This window comes from Simochromis diagramma, unplaced genomic scaffold, assembly GCF_900408965.1.
Source record: "Simochromis diagramma unplaced genomic scaffold, fSimDia1.1 OVJJ01000721.1, whole genome shotgun sequence".
NCBI lineage: Eukaryota > Metazoa > Chordata > Actinopteri > Cichliformes > Cichlidae > Simochromis > Simochromis diagramma.
This window is the reverse complement of record NW_024386890.1, coordinates 1-27,841: the sequence shown is the minus strand read 5'-3', so window position 1 is coordinate 27,841 and position 27,841 is coordinate 1. Positions and strand designations below refer to the sequence as shown.

At 43.8% G+C, this 27,841-nt stretch overlaps 2 protein-coding genes and 1 long non-coding RNA gene across 5 annotated transcripts in view; 1 reads left to right on the top strand and 2 right to left on the bottom strand.

The window, feature by feature from the left end:
- The window catches only part of LOC120734740 (myotonin-protein kinase), a 94,857-nt gene extending 88,756 nt beyond the window's left edge, over positions 1 to 6,101 (top strand). Inside the window, exon 15 of one of the 2 annotated variants that reach the window (XM_040033701.1) lies at positions 3,546 to 6,101. In XM_040033701.1, the coding sequence (XP_039889635.1) occupies positions 3,546 to 3,635 (90 nt within the window). In that variant the 3' untranslated portion in view covers positions 3,636 to 6,101. The remainder of the gene's footprint in view (positions 1 to 3,545) is intronic. The other variant, XM_040033703.1, reaches the window with a different exon arrangement.
- On the bottom strand, positions 1,633 to 23,868 carry LOC120734741 (rab3 GTPase-activating protein catalytic subunit-like). 2 transcript variants are annotated; one of them, XM_040033705.1, is made up of 7 exons: positions 23,745 to 23,868; positions 21,036 to 21,173; positions 19,214 to 19,441; positions 18,372 to 18,468; positions 8,476 to 8,579; positions 7,589 to 7,691; positions 1,633 to 3,735 (listed from the first exon to the last, which is right to left on the bottom strand). In XM_040033705.1, the coding sequence occupies exons 2-7, from the start codon at positions 21,159 to 21,161 to the stop codon at positions 3,656 to 3,658; spliced, it is 738 nt and encodes a 245-aa protein (XP_039889639.1). In that variant the 5' UTR covers positions 21,162 to 21,173; positions 23,745 to 23,868; the 3' UTR covers positions 1,633 to 3,655. The 2 variants fall into 2 exon arrangements, with proteins under 2 accessions (XP_039889639.1, XP_039889638.1); XM_040033704.1 differs by lacking the exon at positions 1,633 to 3,735 and having other exon boundaries at positions 6,793 to 7,691.
- A 151-nt stretch (positions 23,869 to 24,019) lies between these two features.
- LOC120734742 lies at positions 24,020 to 26,009 on the bottom strand. Its single transcript, XR_005696102.1, has 2 exons — positions 24,386 to 26,009; positions 24,020 to 24,085 (listed from the first exon to the last, which is right to left on the bottom strand). It is a non-coding gene; the product is annotated as an uncharacterized LOC120734742 (long non-coding RNA).
- Between the last annotated feature and the right edge of the window lie 1,832 nt (positions 26,010 to 27,841).

The window sequence follows — 27,841 nt, the reverse complement described above, 5'->3', positions numbered from 1 at the left end:
ATCCAGGTCTTTATGTCTTTAAGACATTTAGATTAAGACAGGCAGTTTAACAAATTGATGTGTGGTATCTGGCTTTTTGGATAGATAAAGCTGCATAGCAGTGAAAATGTACTCAGTGCTTTCTAATGATACTGCACAAGGGAAGCAAGCTGTAATAAATTATTATATATTGAACAGTATTGAATGCTGTACTGAGGTATAGCAGGACAGCACAGAGAGGAGTCCACTGTCAGAGGCCATAAGAAGATCATTTTTAACCTTCACTAAAGCTGTTTCTGTGCTGTGATGAGCTCTGAAACCTGACTGAAACTCTTTTTTTAAAACAAAAATCCTGTCCTGTCTAGAAGCTTTTGCAATCAGAATTATGATCTGAAGGCACTGTTGTGCCAAACACATTTTCCTTAAATGATCTATATCTATATCTTTTATAGTATGACAAATCCTAAGGCAGGACAGGCAGGAGAAAAAAAAGGAAGGAGGTCAAACTAAGGATACAGTACAAATAGAAATGCACACTGGATCACCAACTGGAAAAAACATATAGCACCTGGAACACAAAAATATGAAAATGCACAGATGTCTTGTGGTTTGTGAGAAAGAGACTGTGAATGTCTGTGTCTCTGTCATGAAATGTACTTGAAAATAAGGGTGGGAAGCTGCAATAACAGCCCCCAGGAGTCAGAGGCAGACAGAGGTAGATCCAGGAGATCCATTCCATCCGCAGCCCCCAAGAGTACCTAAGACCAGAGGCCACACATCTCTGCAACACCTGCACGTCCATCCCAACAGGAGGGAGGCCCCAGATGGAGTGCCTACAACCAAAGGGCAAGAGTCACAGAGGACCAGAGGCCACCCTGGTATAAGCCGTGGCCCCAGGTTCTCAAAAAGTCCGAGCTACCCTGGACCACCAAGGGAGCTGGCCAACGACCATGCAACCATTTTTTTTCTCCAACTGTTCAAATTTTATTTGTGAAGAAATTCATGATGGCATTACTAGTTAAGGTTAATGGAAAGTTTGGCTCAACAGAGCTCTGACTTTTGTCAGCCTGGCTACAGTGCTGAAGACAAACCAAGGGTTGTTCTTGTTTCCTTCAGTGGTGAATTGTAATGTGTTGTATTTTTCCAGGCTAAATTATGATCTTCTAAATTAGATGCCATTTTCTCTCCAGCTTCCAAATTATCTGCTTCAATGTGTGCGTCTGAGAGTTATACCAGAGAGTCAAGGACTTCTGATTGGAAGTGGTCTTTTTCAGAGTTGTACATAGTAAAGATGTAAAATTATTAACAAGATAATCAACCTCTGTGGGAGTAGAGTTCAGGTAGCTGCTCTGCACTGGCACATGGTAACAGGACTGATTCCTACTCTCCCAGAGCACTTTATTCCTCATTCACACAATCACATTCTTCTATGCTTAAGTCCGTTTTATCTACCAATTACACTCATTCATACTCCAATGGATGCATGGGAGAACAACTTAGTGTTAGTATCTTGCCCAAGGATATTCAGGCATGCATAGTGGTACAGCCAGGGTTTAAACCACCAACCTTGCATCAGTATATGACCTGCTTTACCTCCTGAGCTACAGCCACATGGCGTTAAAGATGATAACATTGGATGAATTTTTTTTTTTTAAAACGTAGTTACAGCACTTTCAGAAAGACATCTACTGTGATACAATCTATTCCCCACTGCGGCATAAACCATTATTGTAAATGTAAGTAATATTGAGAAATGATCTGACAAAAACATTTTGAATCAACTGAACGCTTTTCAGGGAGTTTTTAGGACATGCTGCTAATAACTAATTACAGTAGTCCAGTCTAGAAGTAATAAATCTATGAATTAGTTTTTTTCTCAGCAAACGTTGCCCATTGGGGAAAAACGATTAGAAAAAGAACAGGTTGGCGATATACAGAGGTCTTCTGTTTAGGACTATGCTTCATCCTCACGTCACCCAGCCATCCTGTTTTCCCAGGAGCTCGGGACAATCCGCTGGAGGAGCGCTAACAGTGCCTATGCTAGCTTTGGGCACACCAACAGGGGACTAGCTAGCTATGGGTTTTTCAAGGGTGTGGAGTTGGGCCTTCAGTGATTCTGGCCTCCATATGAAACAGACTACATTTATTACAAGTATCATTACTGCTATAGGATGCACAGAAGTAACAAAAACATCTGAAACCCTGCGCAAGAATGGGCATGAGGGATAGGTGAAAAGGTCATGGTGCTAGCGAGTCGGTTACAAGCTAAGCTAAGCTAGTGAGTCCATAAAGACCCAGTGTGAATTCAATAAAGGGACTAATGTTACAATCCCTGATATTATTGTGTGGCTATATACTTAGTGTGAATATAATTAGTGGGCGGTTCAAGACAAAGTGTGCTTTGAAAAAGTTATGTAATGATTACACTATGAAATAAGACGCGTTTTTAATTAAACGTTCATGAAACGTGTTTGTAAATGCTCCTACTTTGTAAAAGAATGCATTTTATTTCACTATACTTACTAGGATGTATAATGATAAATATGAGTTCACTGCAAGGTTTACTGGATTTCTATTAAAATTATGGGAGGCTGTGGCTCATGAGGTAGACTGGTTTGTCCAGTTGTGTTGATGTTTTAATCCGGTCTCCTTGTCAAATATCCTTGGGTTAGATATTGAATCCTAAATTGACACTGATCAGTGTGACACACACACTGAAAATCTGCTTGGCCACCTGCTGAAAAAAAACAACAACCAAACAACAGCACAACAGAGAAACCACAGCAACACCAGGTACTTAGAAAGTGTAACAACTTTATTAACTGCTGACATGTATTCAAACACTTTTGGTCCTATTGAACTTACCAAGTCAGCTTCAATAATTACTTCATCCAAAGCATCAATGTCTATTAGACCACACTCCTACAAGGTTATTCAAAGACTTTCATCATCAAATGTGGAATAGAAACATCAACTGTGATTCATTTGTAGAGGAATGGCTTGTTTGAATGAATTCATCCAGGATTTAGATTTGTATCATAGCACATTACTAGTGAATGTTACGATCTTCTTATGACAGGGTTTAATCTCTGTGTTGAACCTCAGAGCAGTATTTCATAATGTTCATGATAACATTGTATTACAGACATAATAATATACCACTAGTAAAAAGGGGATTATTCATTTATTTAAATGTTATTTATTGATATATTAAAGCTTGTGTGGGTAAACATGCTTCCCTTAGACAACATACATTTATCTATGAAGCCAGATGACACAAATCAGTTAGTTTCAAGTTTCACTTAAAGTCTTTTTTTTAAACTGATTTTTTCTCTGATTTCTCTGTAATATGTTATATGTATTGCAGGTTCTTTACCTTGCAATATAAAAAGGCACCGACTGACCGTTATGCTGTTGGTGCTATATAAATAGAATTGGGGCAATTTGGGGTTTAGTCTTCCCCAAGAATACTTTACCTCTAATGGCCAAATTAAACATGATGTACAATTCAGTTTAATGAATGATTAAAGAAAATATTTTTGTAATGTTCTTTCTTTGTCCTACAGATTCGTCTGCCACAAGTAAAGAGTGAATCATACCTTCTGGTGTGTGCAGAAGGGGGGAAGCTCCAAATATGGAGGAGACACTTATCCTAAGCTCTCTGAAGATGTCACCACTAGAACAGGAGAAAAGAACTGAGCCTCTGTTTTTTGCTCACTCCTTGCCCGAGACCCTCACAGCTTTCCAAACTTCCACCTGAAAAGAAAAAGCAGGTTAAACACTGTTAATATCAACTGTTGTGAATGTGTTACAGGAGATATGAAGAGAAAAGCAGTTGCTGGAAGCTAATGAGGAAGAAATGATGAAGACATCTTCTGACCTGCCCTGCCTGCTTACCAGCCTGAAAGTCATAAAAGAAATATATTGATTTCAGAACACACTGAATTTACTTTGTTGTGTGAACACTGAAAGGGAAACGAGTCGGATAAATTGCTCCCTAACACACTACCTTTACGCATTTCAAACCATATTGCTACAATTTTTTTGTATTATGTATCAACACAGTTTGTATTTGTGTTCCATAACAATGGTTTGCTGTGTGACTTTAGAACTGAAATTGTTGACCACATTATCTGTTTATGGCAGATAATCCATCCCACCTCACAGGTGTGGCATGTCAAGGTGCTGATTAGACAGCATGAATATTGCACAGGTGTGTCTGAGACTGCCCACAATAAAAGGCCACTCTGAAATATGCCGTACATGTGTAGCACAATGACACACATGTCGCAAAACCAGTCAGGATCCGGTTCAGCTCATGGAAACAAAAGTGTTGTGTTTATATTTGTGTTCAGTGTAACAAATACTGAGACGTGTAATAATGTCGTGTGTTGTTCATCTGAGGACGCTGCAAAGAACCAGATTATTTTTATTATCCTGTTTGTCTGTTATGTGACCCTTTAGAGGATGTACCTTATAATGACTGAGTGTGTTTATCGCACTATGTTAAATGTAACTGTGAGCGACACGAGGCTTACTGCTCATGGTTACCTCATCAGTGGTGAAGTCAGCCAGCTTGATGCAAGAAACAGGAAGAAGAAAAGGATGAAAGAGCAACACACAGATGAAAAACAAAAACAGACTTTCTAACCGACAGAGCTGAAATCTGAACATGTCACCAGCTGCAGGAGGCAACGCTCTGAACCACGTCGTTCCTCCTCCAGATGGAGCTTTCACTGCCTGTAGTCTCTTGACATACAATGGTTGGATTCTCCTATGATACTGTATCAGCTGAGCCTCAAATTCTTATGATCTCGAGCTTCTTCAGTCTCAGTGAATCCTTAGTTGGCTCAGATGCATCATCTGGTGTTTGAGTGTAACAAGGTGGTTGTAACACAAAAGGAGTTTAAACAGGTGAGTGTGGTTTGTAGTGTAAACTAAAGCAGCGTGTCTAACCAACCACATCTCCATCGCTCCACAGCTGCTGAGGGAGCTACAACCCTCATTCAGCCTTTCACAGACATACGGCAATGAACTGTATGAACAATAAACTTTATTCATACACACAAATCCCTTTAAGGTTGTGTCAGCGAGGGCAAACGTGCCACATCAAATACATGGAGCTACAAGCTGTGGTGACCCACTGTCAGTAAGGGAGCTTTATTACACACACACAGCATCACAACAACAGTTACCTCAAGCTGCTTCTATGTTATAAAGCAAAGACCCTGCAGTAACACAGGGAAACATTAGGTGACCGTCTGTGAGCGACAGTGGGAACCAAAGCCTCTAACAAACATCCATCGATAGATGAGGGGCAGACGGACTGAATGCAGAGAGGTCTACTAACACATGTTGAGTGAAGAAGAAACACCCAGTGCATTATGGGGAACTTAGACCTATAACTTAGACCTGTGCGCCTTAGCATATGCTACTTCCGGCGCATAGCGCTTAGTTTCCGGTGTGATATTCGCTCCTTGTTCACGGTCGGGTTTTTCAACCAAATGGACGAATCAAGTGGCGATTTACATTTCTCGAGATGTCGAATGCATCTGTAGATGATGTTGATCGACTTGTCGATATTTTTCCCCCCAGCGCCTCAGAGAGAGACAGGATTCAAATTTTATACTTCTCAGTATTTGTATACAGCGCTCCCTCGTTTATCGCGGGAGTTACGTTCTAAAAATAACCCGCGATAGGTGAAATCTGAAGTAGCCAACTTTATTTTTTACAGTTATTATCAATGTTTTAAGGTAAAACCCGTCACTACACACTTTATACACTCAGACAGACATGAACATTTTCACACGTTTCTCTCTTGTTTAAGCTCTCAAAGTTCAAACCTTCGTAGACAAATAAGTCCAGTATTACAGAAACCAAAGATCAAACCGTGTTTTCAGGTCCAGCACATGAGAACAGAGCAGCTGAGAGATAATTCAACATCAATGAATCATTAATGAATCAATGAATCAGCGATTCTGTACTGTACAGGAGAGACGGCACGGAGGAGATCAACAATAGTCTGCAACCAATCAGGACGCAGAACACAAAGCGCTGTGCGCAAAAAAAAAAAAATAAGCATGCAAACTTGCACAAAAAAAATGTGCGAAACAGCGAGGCCGCGTTATAGCGAGGGACCGCGGTAATTTTGAAGGTACGTCACAACATACCCTTCGTAAATACTCATGCATAGAGACCCTTACCACGGTTTGTTGACATGCTGTGTAGGTGTGTACTTGACTAGCAGGGAAACCTTTGACTATTCTTCACCTGTAGTTTGAATGCTGAACATCTGCCTGTTTAAATCATAAGAACTGTCACTATACAGAGATGTGCTTCTGATTCTGTAATGCAGTTCTGCTTGTGTTGAGTGATGTAAACCACCAATCGATCTGCACGCTTCAAACCTCAAAACTGATCATTTGATTTTTTTTATGACACAGCAGTGGTGAGTGTTCCCACCTTCTGCTCTTTGTAACTTAACGCCATCTTTCTGTTTTCATATTTTGGACATGATTTTGGAGTCCATCTTTGCAGCAGCAATTGACCGCAAAGTAAAGCTACCGGAAATGTACAACCCTGCATCCGATCTTAAAACAGGAAGTTAGCATTTTCTCGTGCACAGGGTCTATTGCAGACTAATCAAGGTTGCTGATCCAACCCTAACTATGTGCTTTATCAAAGAGGAAAGTTTTGTCTGTCACCTGAATCCAAACTGGAAGCTGGTTCCACAGAAGAGGGGCCTGAAAACTGAAGGCTCTGCCTCCCATTCTACTTTTAAATACTCTAGGAACAACAAGTAGGCCTGCAGAGCGAGAGCGAAGTGCTCTAATAGGGTGATATGGTACTACAAGGTCATTAAGATAAGATGGGGCCTGATTATTTAAGACCTTGAATGTGAGGAGCAGGATTTTGGATTCATGTTCCAGTTGATGCATCAGAGTCAATCTGGGATCCAGTGTGGAGCACATGGACACTTTTAAGGCTTAAAGAACAAACCGATGATTCGATTAGATACTCAGCTCCATCTCTGGAGTCACGGCCACCAAAGCTTTGTTTCTGCTAACACTGTAAACATATACAAATGCACATTAATAGTTGTTACTGCAGAAAGAGAAAAAGAAGCGTCAAAGACAGGAAGGAGATCTGCTCCACTGTGGAGAGAGCTGCACAACTTTGTTCCTGCAGAATTGTCACACAGTCAAACTGATAATTCTTCATTTTTCATTGATAGTTAAACAGACTGGTTCTTATAGCTCTGAACGTGCTTCACAGCACAGCAGCAGCAATTGTGTGTTTCAGGAAGAAACAACGTTACAATAGAGCAGACTCTCCTGACACTGACAGAAAACACCGCGTCTTTACATCAGTGCTGACCACGTCCTTCCAGTTTCATCTACATGAAGTATATATAAATAAAACAGCGCTGACTTCATGTCTTGTTCTAGGACCGGGACACCGACCTATTCTTGATGCTGATATTGAATAAGTGGTTGACTGGTGTGTGTGTGTACCTCTAAAGATGTCTCTATAGATGACAAATACATGACTGTATACATGAAACTGACAGCAAGATGTGGGAAGGACACGGAGGCAGAGTGAGAGTTACCCTCTGAGCACTGATGAAGAGTCTGTGGATTATACTGCCAGCCAGGCCCTGGCCTGCTCCTGTCACTACCACCTCTGGTTCCTCCAGCAGGGAGCTCACAAACCTAGAGACAACACACAATGTGGAAAATGTTACAATATTCCCACAAAACAAAAGGCGTTATAGGCTGAGTCTCGGGGTGTAAAAGGCATGTTTGGAGTCACAGTGGATACATGGCATACTTAAATGTACTTTGAGAAGCCAAGAATACTTTTACACAACAAGACTGTCCAATCAAGCAAAACTAACATGGTGGGGTTTAGCTGTGCAGCTGTACAGTGTTATTCAAAGAAAAGGGGCTGTATGGATACTGAGTGCTAGTGAGAAGAACATTTTTATATGTGAAGAAGTGATGATTGTTCTCAGACTTTAGGACAGTATTAAAGCAGATGTTTAATGCACCTAACGTGTGATCAAACTCAATAATAACAATCTCAGTCTCTGTTTTCGATCACTGATAAACACATCCGATATCAGCAGAGTATAAAAGCTTTGAGCCCAGGTGGGAACAGCCGAAGGAATTACCTAGGTTTAGAAAAAAGTTAGCCATCACTGAGGAAGCACTGGAGTTTGTTACTCCAGCTCCCACTACAATCCCACTGCACCACACCCCTGTTTTCATGGTTCAACCATCAATGGCCATAATAATTATCAGCCAGGTTCTCAGCCATGGTGCACACTGTCCAGTCTACGTACACCTCATGTACAGCACATACTCAACTACAACAAAAACACAGTTAACAATCAATCAATAATTTATTTAAAAACAAAACTTTTTTGGGTGAATCTAATGATACTTTCTTTTAAACTGAATTATTTGTGGAAACTCCGGTCGAGTTTTCACTGACCTCTAACTTCTTGTAGTCCTGGTTGGGGGACTGCAGGAGCTTGCTCGCTTGAACTGTAGCTTGCTGAATGGTTTTTTGCACTGATGGAATATCTTCAGCAGACTCTGAAAGAGAAGAAATGACAGTGTTTCCAGAGTGACAGAAAGCTGTGATTAAAAGAAAGACCTGCCACGTTTGTAACCTCAATTACTGTTAACATGAGAAAAAGCCTAAAATCTAGTAAACCTGCAAACTATTATCTTACTAATACAGATCCTTTTGAAATAAACAAAACCTTCACAACATTTTATAATAATCTTTACAGAGATTAAAACATATCCACAAAGTCTTGATGGATTATTATTGGAGTTAATTTTTTTTTTTTCTTCATCATTGTTTTTATTGCAGTTTTTCCTTTAACAACACAGTGTCTCGACATTAGACACAGAACAACAAAACAGTACAAACACAAAACATACACAACAGCTCTTAAATAAGGCATAATACAAGATACAAAATACAAAATATAACATACAAGAGATGGTGAGTCAGTCTTACAGCGCCCGGGTGATGATCACGTGCGTAGTAGTCCTTTGAATAAGATAGCGGAAAGGTCCGGTCCAATATAGTCCAAAAAGGGGTGCCACATCCCGTAGAACTGACCCACACTGTGGTGTATAACGTGTGTGAGGTATTCCAGAGGAATCAGTTCGAAAATTATTTTGCGCCAGCCACAGACAGTGGGAGTCCTATCGTTGATCCACTGTAAGAGGATATTTTTCCTGGCTGCAAATGTTAGAGTGTTATACAATCTTTTGTTGGCCGCCGCTTTTAGGCGGTCACTTGGAAGACCTAGAATCAGGGATAAAGGGTCCATCTCTATATCAACGTGGAAGATTTTCCCCAGTTCACCTGTAATGTCAGCCCAGTATTCTTGAAGCTTGTAACAGGACCAAAAACAGTGAGTTAAAGTCCCTACATCAGTTTTGCACTTAAGACACACAGGGGAAAGAGAGCGGTTGAAGAGGTGTCTGCGGTGAGGGGATACATGCAATCTGTGTAAAATCTTAAGTTGGATTGCTCTTGTCCGAGTACAAATTGAAATCCTTTTTGCGAGAGACCAAACGGTATCCCACTTATCTTCATCTATGGTTACCGACAGTTCCCTCTCCCACACACCTCTAATCCCCTGCGCATCAGTGGTAGTCAAAGCATTAAGCACATGATAAAATGAACTCAGAGACACCTTCAGCTGTTGCCTAAACAAAATTTTCTCAACATCAGATACTTCAGGGTGCTCAGCAAGGGTTGTACTGTGAGTGATATAGTGTCATATTTGCAAAAAACGAAAGAAATCCTGTCTAGGCAAGCCGTAACTGTTGGTAAGTTGTTCAAACGACATGAGTTCATCACCCGAGAAAAGGTCACCAAGAGACTTAATATTCTTATCAGACCAACGTTGAAAGCTGGGGTCCGAGGAACCCGGAGGGAAAGCAGGGTTATTCATTATAGGGGTAAAGGTTGATGTTATTCTCGATCTTCCCTCAAGACGGCGGACAATTCGCCACGCTTTTAGGGTGTTGATTGTTACAGGATTTGTACAAAGGGCCTTAATTCCGTTAAAATCATTACAAAATAATAGATCGCTCAGTTTGCATTGTGACAGAGCTGTCTCAATATCCGACCAGATTGAGGTTTTACCCCTAACCCAGTCGCTCACAAATCTTAAATGGGCAGAAAGCTGATACAATCTAATATTAGGTAGATCCAAGCCGCCCCTGGAGCTTGGCAGATGCAACACTGCCATCTTGAGCCTGGGTCTGCGCTTGTTCCAGATGAAAGAGGTAAGCCAACCATTTATGTCCTTCAGTACTCTCTTAGAGAACAAGACGGGGATCATTTGGATAGGATACAATAGCCTGGGCAGCACATTCATTTTGATCAGGGCAATGCGTCCTAGCCAGGAGACAGGAAGTGACGCCCACCGCTCTAGGTCCTGTTTGAGTTTGCCAAATAAGGGTGTGAAGTTGGCTTTGTACAATTGGTCGAGAGACGGGGTAATAAAGATCCCCAAATACACAAATCCATTAGGAGACCATTTAAAAGGAAAAGAAGGAACAGTAGCCGGCATTGTGAAAAGCGTACCAAGAGGCATGGCCTCTGACTTAGCCAAATTGATTCTATAGCCAGAGAAACGGCTAAACCTGTCAATCACCTCAATGAGACTGGGTACGGATGTCACAGGGTTAGTCAAAAGAATCAAGATGTCGTCCGCGTATAAGGTTATTTTATGACACAGCTGTCCAATCTCTAGACTACGTATTGTGGGCGTCGCCCTTATGGCCTCAGCAAGAGGCTCTATGGCCAGAGCGAATAGAAGGGGCGATAAGGGGCAGCCCTGCATAACTCCCCTATGAGTGTTGAAGTAATCAGACCTAAGTCCATTAGTCAGGACTGCTGCCTGTGGATTATTGTAGATAACTTTGACCCATTTTATAAAATTCTCCCCTAAGCCGAATTTGCCTAGAGTATACAACAAATAAGACCACTCAATTCTGTCAAATGCTTTCTCTGCATCGAGAGAAAGCACCAGGCCGTCAATAGATTTTTGCTTGAAAGCTACAATAGCGTTCAGTAAGCGTCTAACATTGGTGGCTGAGTTTCGACCCTTTATAAAGCCTGTCTGGTCCTCCCTTATCAGCACAGGTAAAAAAAATTTCTAAGCGGGAGGCCAGAATTTTAGAAAGCAGTTTCCTATCCACATTTAAGAGGGCTATAGGTCTGTAGGATCCGCACAAATCAGGACACTTCCCTTTCTTTAGAATTAGGGAAATGTTGGCTTCCTTCAGTGTCTGCGGGAATTCACCCGCAATGAAGGAGTGGTTGAACATATCAAGAAGCGGTTCCACAATAATATCTCGAAACTGTTTATAAAATTCACAACAGAAGCCATCAGGCCCTGGCGACTTTCCACTTCGTAGTGATTTAATAGCCTTAATCACTTCGGTCTTGGTTATAGGGCTGTTAAGGGCAGTCTTCTGTTCCTCTGACAAATTTGGTAAGTCGAATTGGGTAAAGAAATTATGCATCAGCTGCTCCCCCTCCGGGACTTGTTGAGAAGAGTACAAGGCTTTGTAGAACTTCTTAACACAGTCGTTTATCAGTTTGTTTTCATATATCTTGTGGCCACCTTCATCAGATATCGCTGCAATGGTATTAGATTCTGCGCGCTTCTTAACATAGTACGCCAGACATTTACCGGCCTTATCTCCATGCTCGTAGAACCTCTGTCTGGTGTATTTAAGTTTCTTCTCTGCATCTCTGGTAAGAAGGCAATTCAGCGCTGACCTGAGTGCAGTTATTTCTTGCCATAATGGTGGTGATGGGGAGGCAATATATGTTTTCTCCTTATCCATCAATTCGCTCTCTAAAGATTTTTGTTCCTCCATCCGTTGTCGCTTCTTTGTCGCAGAATACGAAATAATCAGGCCCCTCGCATAAGCTTTGCATGTTTCCCACAAAACAGAGGCAGTACTAGCTGAGGAGGTGTTGATATCCAAAAACGCTTTAAATTCGGCAGAGAAGTGAGAGGTAAATTCCTCGTCCTTAAGAATAATGGTATTAAGCCTCCAGTGACGGGACCTATGAAGCGCAGCTTTAAGATCGAGATCCATGATTACTCTAGCGTGATCTGAGATGATTATACTTGTTATGTCGCACGATACTACTGAACCCAAGTCAGTTTTCGGGAGAAAAAAGTAATCAATTCTAGTTTGGGACCTATGCGGAGCCAAAAAAAATGTGTATTGCTTATCGGAGGGGTGAGTATATCTCCAAGCATCAACAAGTCCAAACTCGTCGCATAGAGCATGAAGCGCTTTGGCCTGGGGAGAGGGAGTTGCAATGCTATGTGGAAATCTGTCCATAAGCGGATTTAACATTAAGTTGAAATCACCACCAATAATAACGGTAGAGTTAGGAAGAAATGGGGCTAATTCCAGAAACATTTTGGTAAGAAAGGTAGTCGGGTGGGCAGGTGGAAAATAAACATTCAGTAATAAAATATTTTGGCCTTGCAAAATCCCTTTGACTATCACGTAGCGGCCCTTCAGATCTTTAACGCAATCAGTTACTACAAAAGGTACATTTTTCCTAATCAACACTGCCACTCCCCTACTTCTTGTAGTGAAGGATGAAAAAAAACACTTGTCCATATAATCCTTGTTGCAACTTCAAGTGCTCAATATTATCAAGATGTGTCTCTTGTAACATAGCAACATCTACACCGTCCTTTCTTAGACAAGTAAATATCTTCCTCCTCTTAATAGGGCTGTGAACCCCTCGTACATTCCAGGTGCATATTCACAGCCTACTCATTTTTAGACTTATTCATGTATCATACAAAGCATATTGAGCCAAAGGGTTCACCACACCCTGGTTGAAAATAAAAAGAGCTGTGTGACGGAACATTCAAAGAACAGTGATTTGGCAACAGCCCTACTAAACATGTAGGGAAAAACCAATCTCCTCCTGCCCGTCGGGGAAGCCGAAGGGCATTGCACGCGCGTAACTCACGCCTACCCATAGACGAAAACACAGTCCGTCCGGTGCCCGATGGGGTGGAAGATTTCACCTGGTCGCTTATAAGCAGCGAGGACGAAAAAAGAGAGTCACATATACCTAGATTCGGCAAGTACACCGGTTCATAAGGCATAGTGTGAAGAAAAGGAGTACTCCGGTGGTTACGGGGATTCAGGGCAGCGAGTCCGCGTAGGACGCAGCTGCCTCCAGTGTGTTAAATCTCTTCTCCTTGCCGTTGGCAAACAGCCTCAGTGTGGCGGGGTAGAGAAGCGCATAATCCACATTCTTCTTCCTCAGGCAGCTTTTCACTGCATAATCCACATTCTTCTTCCTCAGGCAGCTTTTCACCTCGTCGAAAGCCTTGCGTTTCTTGGCTACCGCCGCTGAATAATCATTAAAGAAGGAGACTTTGATCCGACCTGTTGGTTGGTTCGGCTGCGTAGCCAGGCGCCGAGCTGCGGCCATCACACGTTGTTTATCAGCAAAGTTGTGAAGCTTCATAATGATGGGTCTGGCGCGCTGGCTGGGGCCCGGCCTCGGTGCTAGAGAGCGGTGAGCGCGGTCTAGTTTGATCTTCCCATTTTTAGTTGTGAGCTCGAGATAGGAGGGGAGCCATGACTCCATGAAGGCGACAACATCATTTCCCTCCGTGCCCTCAGGAAGCCCGACCAGGCGAAGGTTACATCTGCGGCTGCGGTTCTCTAAATCATCCATATGGTCTGCCATGTCAGTTACTTGTTTTTCGAGTCGAGCCACTTTCGCCTGCAATACACCTGCCGTGTCTTCCACGCCTGAAATCCGTATCTCGGCGTCTCCCACCCGTGTCGCCAGAGCCTGGATCCAAGACGTCTGTTCACGGATTGTGGCCAGCACAGTATCAACTTTAACATCCAACAAAGTTGTAATGCTGTCAGTTATCTTACTCAGAGCCGCAAGGATATTCGGGTCGATATCACTCCCAGTTTCCTCAGCGTCAGCGGAGATTTCTGTGTCGCTGGCGTTAGCTTCTTCAGGCTCAGCCGCCATAGGACCCACAATGTCGCTAGCTTGCACAACCGGAGCTGTCTTTTTCTTAGACCTGACGTTAGGCATTTTAGAAAAATAGTCGTCCAGACTCATTATAGAGTTACTCCCACGCACATTTGTAACGTTTCACCAGGTGAACACGTATTTTAGACGGATAATCGAGGGACCTCACCGGAGCACAGCGAGACGGGTGTTCACGCTACGACGCCATCTTGCCAACCTCCTATTGGAGTTAATTAATCCAGCTATTTCAGAGGATCACAGAACACATCTGCAAATAGAAACTAAGCCTTTTGTCCAGGAATATACCCACATGTGCTTTGGCACAAGGAAAAACTCCCTTTAAACAGGAAGAAGCCTTCAGCAGAGCCAGGCTCAGGGAGGGGCGGGGCCATCTACAATAACCGAGTACAATAACCTCAGTTTGATCTGAATTAAGAAGCAGAAAGTTAGCGGCCATCCAGGTCTTTGTGTCTTTAAGACATTCCTGCAGTTTAACTCATTGGTGTGTGTTATCTGGCTTCATGGACACATAGAGCTGGGTGTCATCTGCATAGCAGTGTAAATGTACCGGTATGCTATGTCTTCTAATGATGCTGCCTAAGGGAAGCATGTATAATGTAAACAGAATTGGTCCTAGCACTGAACCCTGTGGAACTCCATAATTAACCTCAGTGTGTGAAGAGGACTCTCCATTTACATGCACAAACTGGAGTCTATCAGATAGATATGATACAAACCTTCACACATTCACGTGTTATCAGCACGGAGCGTCTCTGTCAACCTCTGGAAGTAAAGCTTTTAGTAAGTGTCATAAGATCAAAATACATTTTTTAAAGAAGTGAAACGAGGACATTATTGTTGTGTCCAAGCTATGTTTTGTATTTTGTAGTCCAGACTTAATCAGAATTAATTTGCATACAACCTGGATATGCACCAAAGCATTTCTGACCTGCTGAAACATTCTGGGATATTACAGAATAAATGAAAACTAGCTTTCTGGTTTAATTAGTATCACAGCAGGACGTTAGCTGATTGAGGTTTCTCCAAAGTACTAGAAAACTCTCCTCAGTGATGTCCTTACTAGTGTCTCTCATTGGCTGTCTCTAGACTCAGAACTGGGGCCCGTTCTTCGTACATCGCTTACCACATCCAAGATCAAATGACACATCCAAGACCAAATCATCGCGCTAACCGTGAGCTCGCTAATCCGGTTCTCCGAACACACCTGCTGTTGACGATTAGTACAGCTGGATGAAGTAATGTGAGATCACTGGGTGTCGTAAAAGGGGCTACGCATCGATAGTAGAAACATTGATCGGCAACCCTCTGATTGGTTGGCGAAAATGTCGAAGGAGCGCGCTCGGTATTTTTCGGCAGCAGAGCAAGAACTCCTGATTGAGGGATTTCAGGAGTTTCAGAGTTTAATCAGAACGCAAGGGAACACTGCAAAGGCTGCAAAAGCAAGGAGAGAGGGCTGGCAGAAAGTTGCTGACAAATTAAACTCGTAAGTAATTTAATAATAACAATAATAATGGAGTGGATTTATATAGCGCTTTTCAAGGCACCCAAAGCGCATGACAATGCCACTATTCAGTCACTCTCACATTCACACACTGGTGGAGGCAGCTACGGTTGTAGCCACAGCTGCCCTGGGGCAGACTGACAGAAGCCAGGCTGCCATATCGCGCCATCGGCCCCTCTGGCCAACACCAGTAGGCGATAGGGTAGATTTATCATATCACACTATATTATCCAATATTATATTACATTATATTATATTATAATATGTTATATTATATCCCCTTTCACATTAGAGCCACAACAGGACCCACTAGAACATGGGAACAAGTAAAAGTGAAATATAAGAATATTCTACAGAATGGTAATATTTATCACTTATATTGCTTTTCGTCTCTTGGAAAGAGACCCTGGAATAATCTGTTTGTTTGTTTATAACAGCAACCAAGAAAAGGGCAGAGCAAAAACTCGTCAACAAGTTGGTTAAGTAAATAATACCCTCACGGGAATATCGATATCTCTCTATGAGCACACTGTCGCGCTGAGCTAAAGGATCCTGTCTGTCCCGCAATATACGCTGAATTCTGAGGACTCTCCTTATCAATCTTGCACCTTCCGCAATGGGTGGCTCGCGTAAACGGACAGGATATGACTGCGACAGACTTCCCAAATCCACCTTCGCTTTTATAGCCGTGGTCTCTCATCTTGATTACAAGATATAAGATAAGATTACTGAAATATGAATTACATCTGTAATAATCACATACATGTAATAGAATGTTAATAGTACATTTCCCTTTTTTAGGAAATGACCTGTATGTATCTGTGTGAAATCAATAAAAGGATCAAGTGCTGCATTATCTTCAGTTACATTGATGTTATTTATTTATGGTGAAACAGTGGTGGAATATCGCTGTTGCTTTCGTATAAATGAGGCGGACATACCTGCGTGGCCGCGATCTAATCCTGTTTACATAAAGTAAACCTGCTCCCGAGCAGGTTTACGCTTACGGCTCTGTTGCTATGACAGCAAGTCCCGGATGAGCTTCGGGGAACCGAACGATCCAAGATCACGCGAAATCGTCAACAATCAAATCCAGCTAACTTACTTAGCGAGGTACGAAGAACGGGCCCCTGGTCTTAGCAGTATACCGTCAACTTAGAGACGATCCAGAAACTAAGACCTGTTATAATTATACGTGAACTCTCACTAGCTAAATTAATGGTTGCACTGCAGGTGTCAGGGAACAACAGCAACACGACTGAAAGATCTTTAGCTTCTTCTAAAAACCAAATCAAATTATGCCCTGCTCCAGATGTGACAGTCTGAAGACGAAATCTAGACTTTTCTGTATCCTGGAATAATTATCAATTTATTGTGTGTAGAATAAAATAAAGAGTGGGTTTTATCTGATTTCTGATCATTACTGGAGAAAAGTTGACTGAAAGAAATTCATGTTGGGAAAACTTTCCAGGCTCCTTTCACAGTGAGGGTTGGGTAGTTAGTTAGAGTAAACAAACTAAATCACATTTACCTGCATTTTAACACCAGGGTCATGTTCTACCCATCATGCCTACGCAGCCCTGAAAATATTACGTGTCCATCTCTGATACTTATAAGAGCTCAAAACTGGCCCAAACCCTGATGGAGTCCAAGGGCCTGCAGTGCAGAACACATCTTGAGCCCAAATCTTGGGGGGCTCAGGATTTGGGCTTTTTCTGCAGCTCATGGGCTGCATTCACTGAACCGACCACAAACTCATCTGTGCACCAAAGTACACAGTGAGACGTCCTTTACCCTCACATCACTGGACACTTCCAGGTTCTGGGTTCCAGTCACTCTATACCAGTGGTGCCCAAATCTTTTTGCATCACAGCTGTGATACAGAACGGCTGTGTGGGCGGAGCCTGTTTCGTTTCAGTGCCGAAAAAAAGGGGTTGTATTTTGATGTAATGACTGTGTCGATGCAATCAGTCATTACATCACTCAGCTCAGGACTGAGCGGTCTAGACGCCAGCGTGTATCATACAGTGCATCCACTTGCAGCCCTCCTCGTTTCCAAGCCGTCGCACCCCTGTCTGCACATCCCCACACAGTCCTCACGTTTCACAGTCAGTGATTGTAAAGAGTTCCTCTGCAGTGGCTCTGCCAGGAGCCTGTCTGCAGAGAAGTCATTCCTTTGTCACTATCAGTGGCTTCATCCACCTGCAGAGGAAAGCAGCTACCATGCACCTTATCATTAAGCACTCGATAGGCAACTTTACAGGGGCAGAGCACAGACGCAGTTTTAGCAGAGACACTGTTGAGCACGACGGTTTAGAAGTGTGTGTCTGAAAAAGCCCTCTGACTTGTCTTTGTGCTCTGGATGTTTGGCGTCTTAGCTTGTTAAGCTTTAAACTGTCACAAACTTGCACTTTAAGACAGACACGCTGCGGCCTCTCCTCATCACCCACCCCTGCGCAGGTATGCTTCATCTTATCTTCTTTGGTTTGGAAACATATTTGGTGATGCTTCATCCTCTGCTTTGTGTTTGTGTGCGAGCCCCGTCAAAAGCCTGTGCATTATGCTGGCAGCGTCCAAGATTTCTACTTTTTTATTCATGCAGCTTCTGTTTTTTTTTTCTCCATTAACATCTCGGGTTGCATTTCATTTTGTTTAGTACTTATTTTAATATCTTTAGTTTTTTGTATTTCGGTCTTACTGTAATTTACCTGCTGTGGGCTCAGAGTTATTTTCCCTGATTTTATTTCATATAAACGTGTCTTTCAACCAAACGGTGAGGACTTACCTTCTTCCTTCAACTTCTGAATAGTTGCATGAAGTATACAGGGCAGGAGGTGACGGGCCAGGTCTGCAGGTTTCTGCATCGCCATGTAGCGCAGAACCTAAAGACAAACCCCCAAAAAGTTTAGTTTGCCTGGCTTCTGTTTTCCTTTTGCTCTTTCAGATCAACAGAATATTTTTGCACAGCCAACAGGCTGCCTCTGAAGAAGACTCCAGATAAACGGTGACCTTTCTCTATGATGGTTATTCACAGAGGGACCAGTCATACCCAGATCTTTAAATCTGTCATAAGACTATCAGTGAGCATTATTTTTAACTTTCTCTTTTTGGATAAACAATGTCTTTAAAAGACAGGCAACATTTTCAGTGATGGTGCAAACTGGAGCTCCGAGCTCTGCTTTCATATGTGCTGGAAGAACATGCAAACGCTTGGCAGGGACCTGCCCGGGTCCAAATCCAGGACCCTCTTTGGGTGAGGAAACAACTAACCCCAGTTACTGTTTGTCCCTTTCCCATAAAGCCGACCGGATCATTAATAGAAGCTGGTTCAAAGTTGTTCTTCATTTAACACCATCACACCACAGAGAGCTGCTGTGTGTCAGTTAAACATCGTGTGTGACAGCATCAGATCCTTTTTCATCAACATGTGAAAATGCTTCAACATGTCTGTGAGCACAGATCTGTGTTAAACTGACTTCTCCAACATACATGAGCCAAAACGGTCCCATGGCAGAAGCTGATCCTGAAAATCAGCAGAAACATTCATGAAAACACTTTGTGATCCACTTAGTAAACACGTTTGGCTTAAAAACACGCATGCGGCAAAATGAACGACCTGCTTCAGACCTTCTCGGCCTCCTTGGTGTCATCAAAAAGTCTTTTTTGGCGTCGTGCAGGTGTGACCCTGGCAGTCTCCCAAGCCTCCACCCACATGCTGCCTGGGATCTTCATCCTGGGACTGAGTGTCCCCGTCACCATCGTGTTGCCCTTCTCATCGACCACTTCCTCTTCTACGTAATCCCGAGGTGAATACCAGCGCACAAAATCCTCCAGGACACAGCCGGGGTTGGCTGCCTGTGGACAGAGACACAAACTCGTACTTTAAATGAAGTAATGTGTAAATATATTCACTGACGACTCGAACAGGGCCCACTCACGACACCACTGCATTCATGGACCCAAGCACACCAGGCTGTCACTGAACATAAAATGTCATTTAGGCATCAAAACGATTTCCTTCTGTTCAAGACTGGAAGTAAATACGTGTGATCTGGCAACAAAAATGTTTTACTTTTTTGTGTAAGAGTAAATCTGAAAATCTATGAATAACAAATCAATTGTATTTTAGTATTAAAACCAGTTCAGACTGAATAAAGAGCTCGTCCACACTGGATCAGAAACATAGAGACATGGTGGGAATAACCAACACTGTAGATTCAGGGCAGCTGCAGCATGACTTACACTGTGTGCTGGTCATTATCACTGCATTACTGCCTCAGGTCTGCAGGTCTCTGCAAAGACAAGGTTCAAATAACCTCTGAAGATGATTTATAAAACTGCAATGAGCTGTTTGAAAACTGACGACCACGTGATCGTCTGGTGATCAGAGGTTTCTGCACTCACGTAGCTTCTCCCAGCATGACTGCATCCATCATGCCACACGTGTCAGTGACAGAGTCACAGCTTTCCACAGCGTAGGCTGATCAACAGTCCTCTTATTTCACACTAGTTTACTTGTAAAAGCCTACATGACATTTATTATTAATTCATTAATATCCCATTCATTAACTGCACAGAGAAGACGTCATTTTCTTTAAGCTAACAGTATTATTAAAGTTCTTCATGACTGGGCCCAGTGTCCTCTTTATGGTCACCCTACCACAGCGGTACTCTCTGTGACTACTGTGTGTGTGTGTGACTGCACAGTTATGTTCACTGCAGGCAGTTCACACACACACACACAAAACATCCTGAACAGTAAAACTAGCAGACATGTAGCAACTCGAGGGCACACTGACGCTAATGTGTGTATAAGAATTTCTTTTATTTATGTATTATTCATATTATGTTATTGTATGATGCCTTGGTGCCACTGGATTTTAGCATGTCTTACACTCATGCAGTTAGACAGATGATGGGAGTCTGGTAAGGAAGTTGGGGGGAAGCAGAACTCCACAGGAAGAATCTTTTGTCTCTTCGAGGACTCTGGGAGGTAGCAAGGGAGTGTGAACCTTAAGGTGTGAAACAGCTGTGCACTGCCTTTTGTTCCTGAAGAAGGTTTTTAACTGAGAGCCACGCTAGGCTCAGGGAGACTCTGCTGACCGTCTGCCCCGCGATCATGCAGGCTCTCCACCAAGCTTGGTTTTCTGTTCTTTGTTTTGATTAAAGAATGTTAGCTACCGCTCGTCTGCAGGCTTTATTTAATGGAAAACTTCCACAACATGTGGCTAATGCTGAAGGCTAACGGGTGGCTGTAGCTCATTAGCAGGTCATCTACTGATCAGAAGGTCGTGGTTCAATCCCTGGTTCCTCCAGTCTGCAGGCCAAGTATCCTTAGCCAAGATACTAACCCCAAGCTGCTCTCCGATGTGTCCGTCTAAGTGTGGATGTTAGACAGGAAGCACTAAGAAACTTAGGAGACAGCTGACCCAGAGTGTGTCCGACTCACTTTGAAGGACTCCATGTCAGATAGCAGACAGGCACTCTGCATCCGAGCACGCAGGTGGGTACCTTCAGCTGATGTGCCCAGTTTGGTCAGTACCTCTGACTGCTCTGCTAACAGGTCCTCTGTCATTGGAGCAGGTTCCTGAAAATGAAACATGATGCACAGATATCAGACTCAGTCAGCTTCAGCTGAGGTTAATGACATTTCTGTGAACCACTTACCGTATTTTCACGACCATAAGGCGCACTTAAAAGTCTTCGATTTTCTTCAAAAAGTGCGGCGCGCCCTATAGCGCGGTGCGCCCTATGTGTTGTAAGGAGGACGTAGTAGAGAACACCATGAGAACGTTAAAGGGTGAAGTGTGGGCGTTGATCGTATATACCGGGACAATCGCACATACCTGTATAAAAGAACAGGTATGTGCATTATGCAGGACATCGTTGTTTTAACAACCCTGAAAATGGCAAAGAGACACGCTTACAAAGCACAGTTTAAACTGAAGGCCATCAGCTACGCGGAGGAACATGGAAATCGAGCAGCGGCGAGAGAATTTAAGATTAACGAATCGATGGTTCGCAAATGGAGGAAGCTGGAAAACAAGCTCCGGCAGGTCAAGAAAACGCAGCTGAGTTTCCGCGGACATAAGGCGAGGTGGCTCGAGTTGGAGGAAAGACTCGAGCGGTGGATCATCGAGCAAAGAGCGAGCGGGAGAAGCGTTTCGACGGTCACCATTCGGCTAAAAGCAGTTTCACTAGCTGAAGAGATGAACATTGAACATTTCCAAGGAGGTCCGTCTTGGTGCTTTCGTTTTATGAAACGGTGCCATTTTTCCATCCGGACCAGGACTACGGTAGCGCAGCAACTTCCAGCGGATTACCGGTATAAGGAAAAGCTGGCCATCTTCCGCTCCTACTGCAGCAAACACATCGGCGACAAAAACATCCAGCCCAGCCACATCACAAACATGGACGAGGTCCCGCTCACTTTTGACATCCCGGTGAGTCACACTGTGGAGAAGAAGGGGACCAGCACGGTAGCGATACGCACAACGGGGTATGAAAAGTCTTCTTTTACTGTTGTGCTTGGCTGCCATGCTAATGGACAGAAACTGCCGCCTATGGTGATTTTTAAGCGAAAGACTTTGCCTAAAGAGAAGTTTCCAGCAGAAATCATCATTAAGGCAAATGAAAAGGGCTGGATGGATGAGGAAATGATGAAAGAGTGGCTGAGGGAGGTGTATGTAAGGAGACCAGGTGGTTTTTTCCACGCATCACCATCGCTGTTGATCTGTGACTCTATGCGTGCCCATCTCACAGCCGATGTGAAAAAACTTGTGAAGCAAATGAACTGTGAGCTTGCTGTCATTCCGGGAGGCCTGACAAAGGAACTCCAACCGCTGGACATCAGTGTGAACCGCCCGTTCAAAGTAAGGCTGCGAGCGGCCTGGGAGCGATGGATGACCGGTGGAGACCACAGTTTCACTAAGAGTGGAAGGCAGCGCCGGGCGAGTTACGCCACAATTTGCCAATGGATTGTAGATGCTTGGGCTAACATGTCTGCTGGCACTGTTGCTCGAGCTTTCGCAAAAGCCGGCATCGTTTCCGAGGAGCCGCACGGCACGGAAAGTGACTCTGACGGTGAAGACGGTGAACCTGGCATGTTTGATGGAGATTTAGCGCAGCTGTTCAATTCAGACACAGAGGATGAGGACTTCGATGGGTTTGATTGATGATAAAAATGTGAGTACCAAACTTTGTTTTGCTCCTGCTTTATTTTTAAATATGCACACTTGTATGCTTGTGTGTTGTTGATGATGACGATTACCGGCAATAGAAATGTGAGTAAGGTACCGAATTCAGGTTTGCTCCCGCTTTATTTTTAAATACGCATACGGTACTTGTATGCGCCCTATGGTCCAGTGCGCCTTATGTGTGTGTTAAATACAGTAAGGGCACACATAACTGAGACTGCGCCTTTTAGCACAGTGCGCCTTATGGTCGTGAAAATACGGTATATGAGATCTGCTTTCATGGTTTTGTCACACAAAGGTCGCCTCTGTACTGTTACAACCGCTTTCTTTTAGTTCTAATTATTAACTGCACGTCTTTGAACATGGAGCGAGTGGGGTTGGGTTAACTCTGACTCTAAACTGCCCACAGGTGTGAATGAGAGCATAAATCAGAGGTGTCCAACTCCAGGCCTCGAGGGCCGGTGTCCTGCAGGTTTTAGATGTGTCCTTGATCCAACACAGCTGATTTAAATGGCTAAATGACCTCCTCAACGTGTCTTGGGTTAGGGCTATCCTTTGTTGCTAGTTAGCCTGACCTGTATCCCCAATGTTAAGTTTGTACATGGTATGTATGGTCGATTAGGTCATCTCAGTTGCAGGCAACCAACAAATAAAGCTTATCCTTATTGTGGAAGTTCTCCAGAGGCTGAACTAATCATCTGATTCAGGTGTGCTGACACAGGGTGAGATCTGCAGGACGCCGGCCCTCGCGGCCTGGAGTTGCCCACCCCTGGGTTAAATGTTTGTCTGTCTCTCTGTGTTCGCCCTGCGACTGGCGACCTGTCCAGGGTGAACCCCGCCTCTCGCCCTATGGTATGGGATAGGCTCCACCCCGTGTGACCCCGACTATTATTTTCAACATGCTGTATTTGGAATAAATAACAGCATATGATGTGTTTGCACAGTGAGGCAGTGACTCTGACCTGTGTGGTGACCTGTGAACATAGAGAGGCTCTGCAGAGTTGAGCAGAGTCATGTTGTTGTAGGGGTGCAGCCTGCCCTCAGCTCTGCCCTCAGCTTGTGTTGCCTCAGTCTCGCCCTGGTCACTCAGGCACTCGAAGAATTCCTCCTCGCTGTCACTCCACGAGTCCCAGGATTTTCCTTGAGACATCTCTCTTGTTGAACTGGAAGCACTGGTTGCACACTCTGGTCCTTGGCGGCTCTTCTGGCAGGCACCTGAGACCCTGTGTTCCTTTTCTTTCCCCTCGGGTACCTTGTGAGATTCATCTCTGGCCTTCTTCCTTTCGATACAACAATTCAGCATCTGTCCAGGAACAAAAACTCTTTTCACACATGGAAACATAACACTGCTACTTGTGTTCAACAGACAACACGACATAAACAGGTGTTTGGGAGTTTGAAGATGCTGTATCACACTGAGCATCAGCTCTCAGAATTCATTTTTCTCTTTATCACCTAAACATCGTTCCAATTATCAAAGTTAACACAACACTTTTGATAAACCACTGGAATTAAAGCTGCAAGTCTACAAATGTGCATGATGTTGTTTTTTGTCTTTTAAATCGTTCGATTAGTCCTTGCACTTTGTGCACTGTGTGGCTACCTGGAACTTCTGATGCAAAAGACAACAGCGAAGATCAGGAGCTCCACCTGCCAGCCTGCAGATTAGGAAGCACAGAAATGGATATGAGTGAACACCAGTGTGTTAACAGAGAAACAAATACTGCTTAAACAATTTCAAGCAAAGTTTTAGTTAGAGCACGGCACAAACACTGCAGGGGCTTTTGTGCCTGGTATTATGTACTTGGAGTTGGATTTTTACATTTTGGTCATTTGTCTGTTATTAGAGACGGACGGAGATCCAACATGACTGACAACAACACCAAAGCCCGATTCTAAAGTGTCGGCTCAGCTGGACAGCTGAAGCTGGACAAAGTACAGACATCCAGCATTTGACTTTATTTATATGGCACAGGATAAGAACCACAGAGTGCTTCACAATAATATGAAACAGCACAAATCTAGTTCAAAGCCAGGCTAAATAAATGAGTCTCAAGCTGCTGTTTATAAAAATAAATGCAATCAAGGCAACATAATGATGGAGGCAAAGCACTCCACAGCCTGGGGGCCCCCGCTCTGACAGATCCATCTCCTCTGGTCTCAAAATGTGTTTCTGTCTTCTGTCTGTGTCCAAGTCAACAGTCTAACGAGGTCCCACAAATGTCTGCAAATAGGTTCTGCTCTTCCATGAAGTCCTTTGAGATCCCGACTGAAATCGGCTGGTGCCAATATCTGCTGAGTGTTGGCCACGAATAAAGCAGCAATAACAGAGTTCAACGAGAACAACAACTTTTCATTATCACTTATTCTTCACTCTCTCCACAGCTGACGAACCAACAGCAGCACACAGAGGACAGTGGTACCAGATACTTTGTATGCCGTCACCATCTGACAGCAGGCAGAGGAGCTCCAGGGCTGAAAATATATCCTCAACCTCAGGTTCAACTAACGAACTGACCCAGTCACAGACTTCCAGGGAGGCTTTGGAGTATCATTCCCAAGTTCAAGCACAGCCCCTAGTCCCACTTCTTAGAAAGGGAAACCGCTACTGTAGTCTGCTTATCCCGAGGTGGGAAACCAGGACAGTCCAACAACATCCACAGACTCAGTGGGACTCGCACCTCCAGCCCAGGAGTCCTGCCACCAAAGAGTCATGTAACTCGTCACAGACCTCGCCAATTAATATCAAATCAAATATCAGCTGGTTTAGTCCCAACTGATGGTCTCATTATTCAGGTTTCACACAAGAAACGTCTCATGACGGGTAAAAACAACGAGCTCTCTCAAGACTTTTGCAAAACATGCTGGTGGCAGTGGTCACAGTAGAACTACTGAAGGTTCCAGCGCACTTTTGGTAAAGTGGAAAGAATATTATTTCACCATAAATGGGCCACGACCAGGTGCTTCCCACAAGATTTCACACAGACCAGTGAAAAGAATTATCAGAAGAGTCAAGGCCCAGTTATGAAGAGCCACAGAAAGGCCTGGAATCAGCAGGTACGACTGTTTCAAAGAAAACAATATGTGTTCAGCGAGTGTCCTCGTTCCTGGGGACTCACGTAGCTGAGGACCTCTCGTGGTCCAAAGTCAAAGACTCCACCTCAGGATGCTGAGGAGGAGGAGGAACCATCTGGAGAAGAAAGTCTTGGTGGCTTTTTTACCACAGCACCATAGTGTGCCATCTTACCCTTCTGACCATACATACATGACACAAACATCACATGGGGAAGACAGGTCAGAGAGGTATAACAATGGAAAATGCACCACATGAGGAAAGATAAGGAGAAAAAAAAAATAACTCCCCCCAGACTGAGCTCCAACAGGGAGATCAGTTTGAGAACAGAAAAAAACACCTCTGCACATGAAAAAACTCTTAATACACGAAAGAAACACATGACAAGCAACAGGGATGGGTAAAGGGTGAGAGACAGCCAGTGTAGACAGTACATCCGGACCTGCATGCGCTGGTCTCCTTGATCCACCGTCAGCATCGGAGGGGAATAAGCGTCGAAGGCGTTTGGAGGGGGGAGGAGTGTACATCTCCATGTGTATATATATGTCTGTGTAAGTGTGTGCGTGTCCAGAGTTCAGCTGAGACAGTGTCCTCCTCCCTGCCAGGCTAAGTAAACAGTCTTCCAGCCAACCCAGGTGGCCTTGCATGGAGTGGGAAGAACAGTCTAAACACAGTCGTTATCAGGGAGTTGTTGTTCAGCTCCAGCCTTGAGCCCACGGCTGGGGCCGAAGGGGTCTCCGCATAAGTGATGGAGGTTTTTACTTTAGTGCGAACAGCTCATATGAATTTCAAAGCTGTTCTAACACTCCGACACTGGTCTCTCAATCTCCCGTTGGAGAGCCGTGAGCTTCTCCATGATGTTATCAAACTTGCGCTCCGTGATGTTGTCATTCTTGTGCTCAGAGAGCCGATTCTGAGAACTCAAAGACACGACGTCGTAGTCTCACTCCAAGCGCTTTATTTGTTACGCCATTTTTCTCCACACCAACAACAACCCTTCGCGGGCAACAGTACTCTCGCAGTATAACAGAAAATAACAAGTTAACAACGACCGCAGTGAGCTTCTCCAAGATGTGATCCAATTTGCACTCAGAAGTCTTATTCTGAGTATTCACAGCAGCCGTAAGCTTCTCCAAGATCTTATCCATGCTGCGTTCAATGAGCCCATTTTGAGAAACTCACGCCTCTTCCCATCGTTTGAATCCCAGCGGGCAGCCTTGTGGGGGTTTGAACAGCCGGTTCCGCTTTCTTAATTCTTCGATAAGTCAGGGCCAAGCCAGCTCCGATCAGCCAGAACCCTGTTACCATGGTTCCGAATAGGTAGATATCTTCAGCACTCAGGCTCACCCGAGCCCAGACTTCTCGTTGAGAAAGGGGTGTCAATTGCATTCAGGGACCAGTTGATCCAATCCATAATTCCTCTTTTAGGTTTTAGAGAACAGACTGTGAGAGAATGTTCCAGGGAAAAGTAATACAAAAAAACACGAGACTAGACAAGGACACAAGAGGCTAAGCAGGGAAGCTAAGGGAGAGGAGAAAAGTGCGACTGCCTTTGTTAAGAGCAAAACTCTCTGAATGCTGTAAACACACCGTGTTTGGGTGGCTTCATCCCAAAAACACCACAGCAACACTGAAGTCTGGAGGTGGGAGCATTATGATTTTGATGTTCCCAAAAAAATGTGTGATTGCTTAGAAAAGTTATGCATAAAAACTTTATAACAAGCTGCAAAAGGGACTGAGCCATTAAATATAACTCCAGGAAGGATGAATGGAGACATTGTTGATTAAAATCTGCTGCCATCTACCAGGATGATGAAGATGAAACAAGGATGGATGTTTCAGCAAGACCATGATCACAAACACAGCCAATGGAAACTGTTGGTTTCAGAGGAATCAAGTAAAGCTGCTGGAACGGCCCAGCCAATCACCTGAGCTGAATCTGTGGGAAGGATCCACGGAGCATTCGGGATTTATAGACTGTTTGTG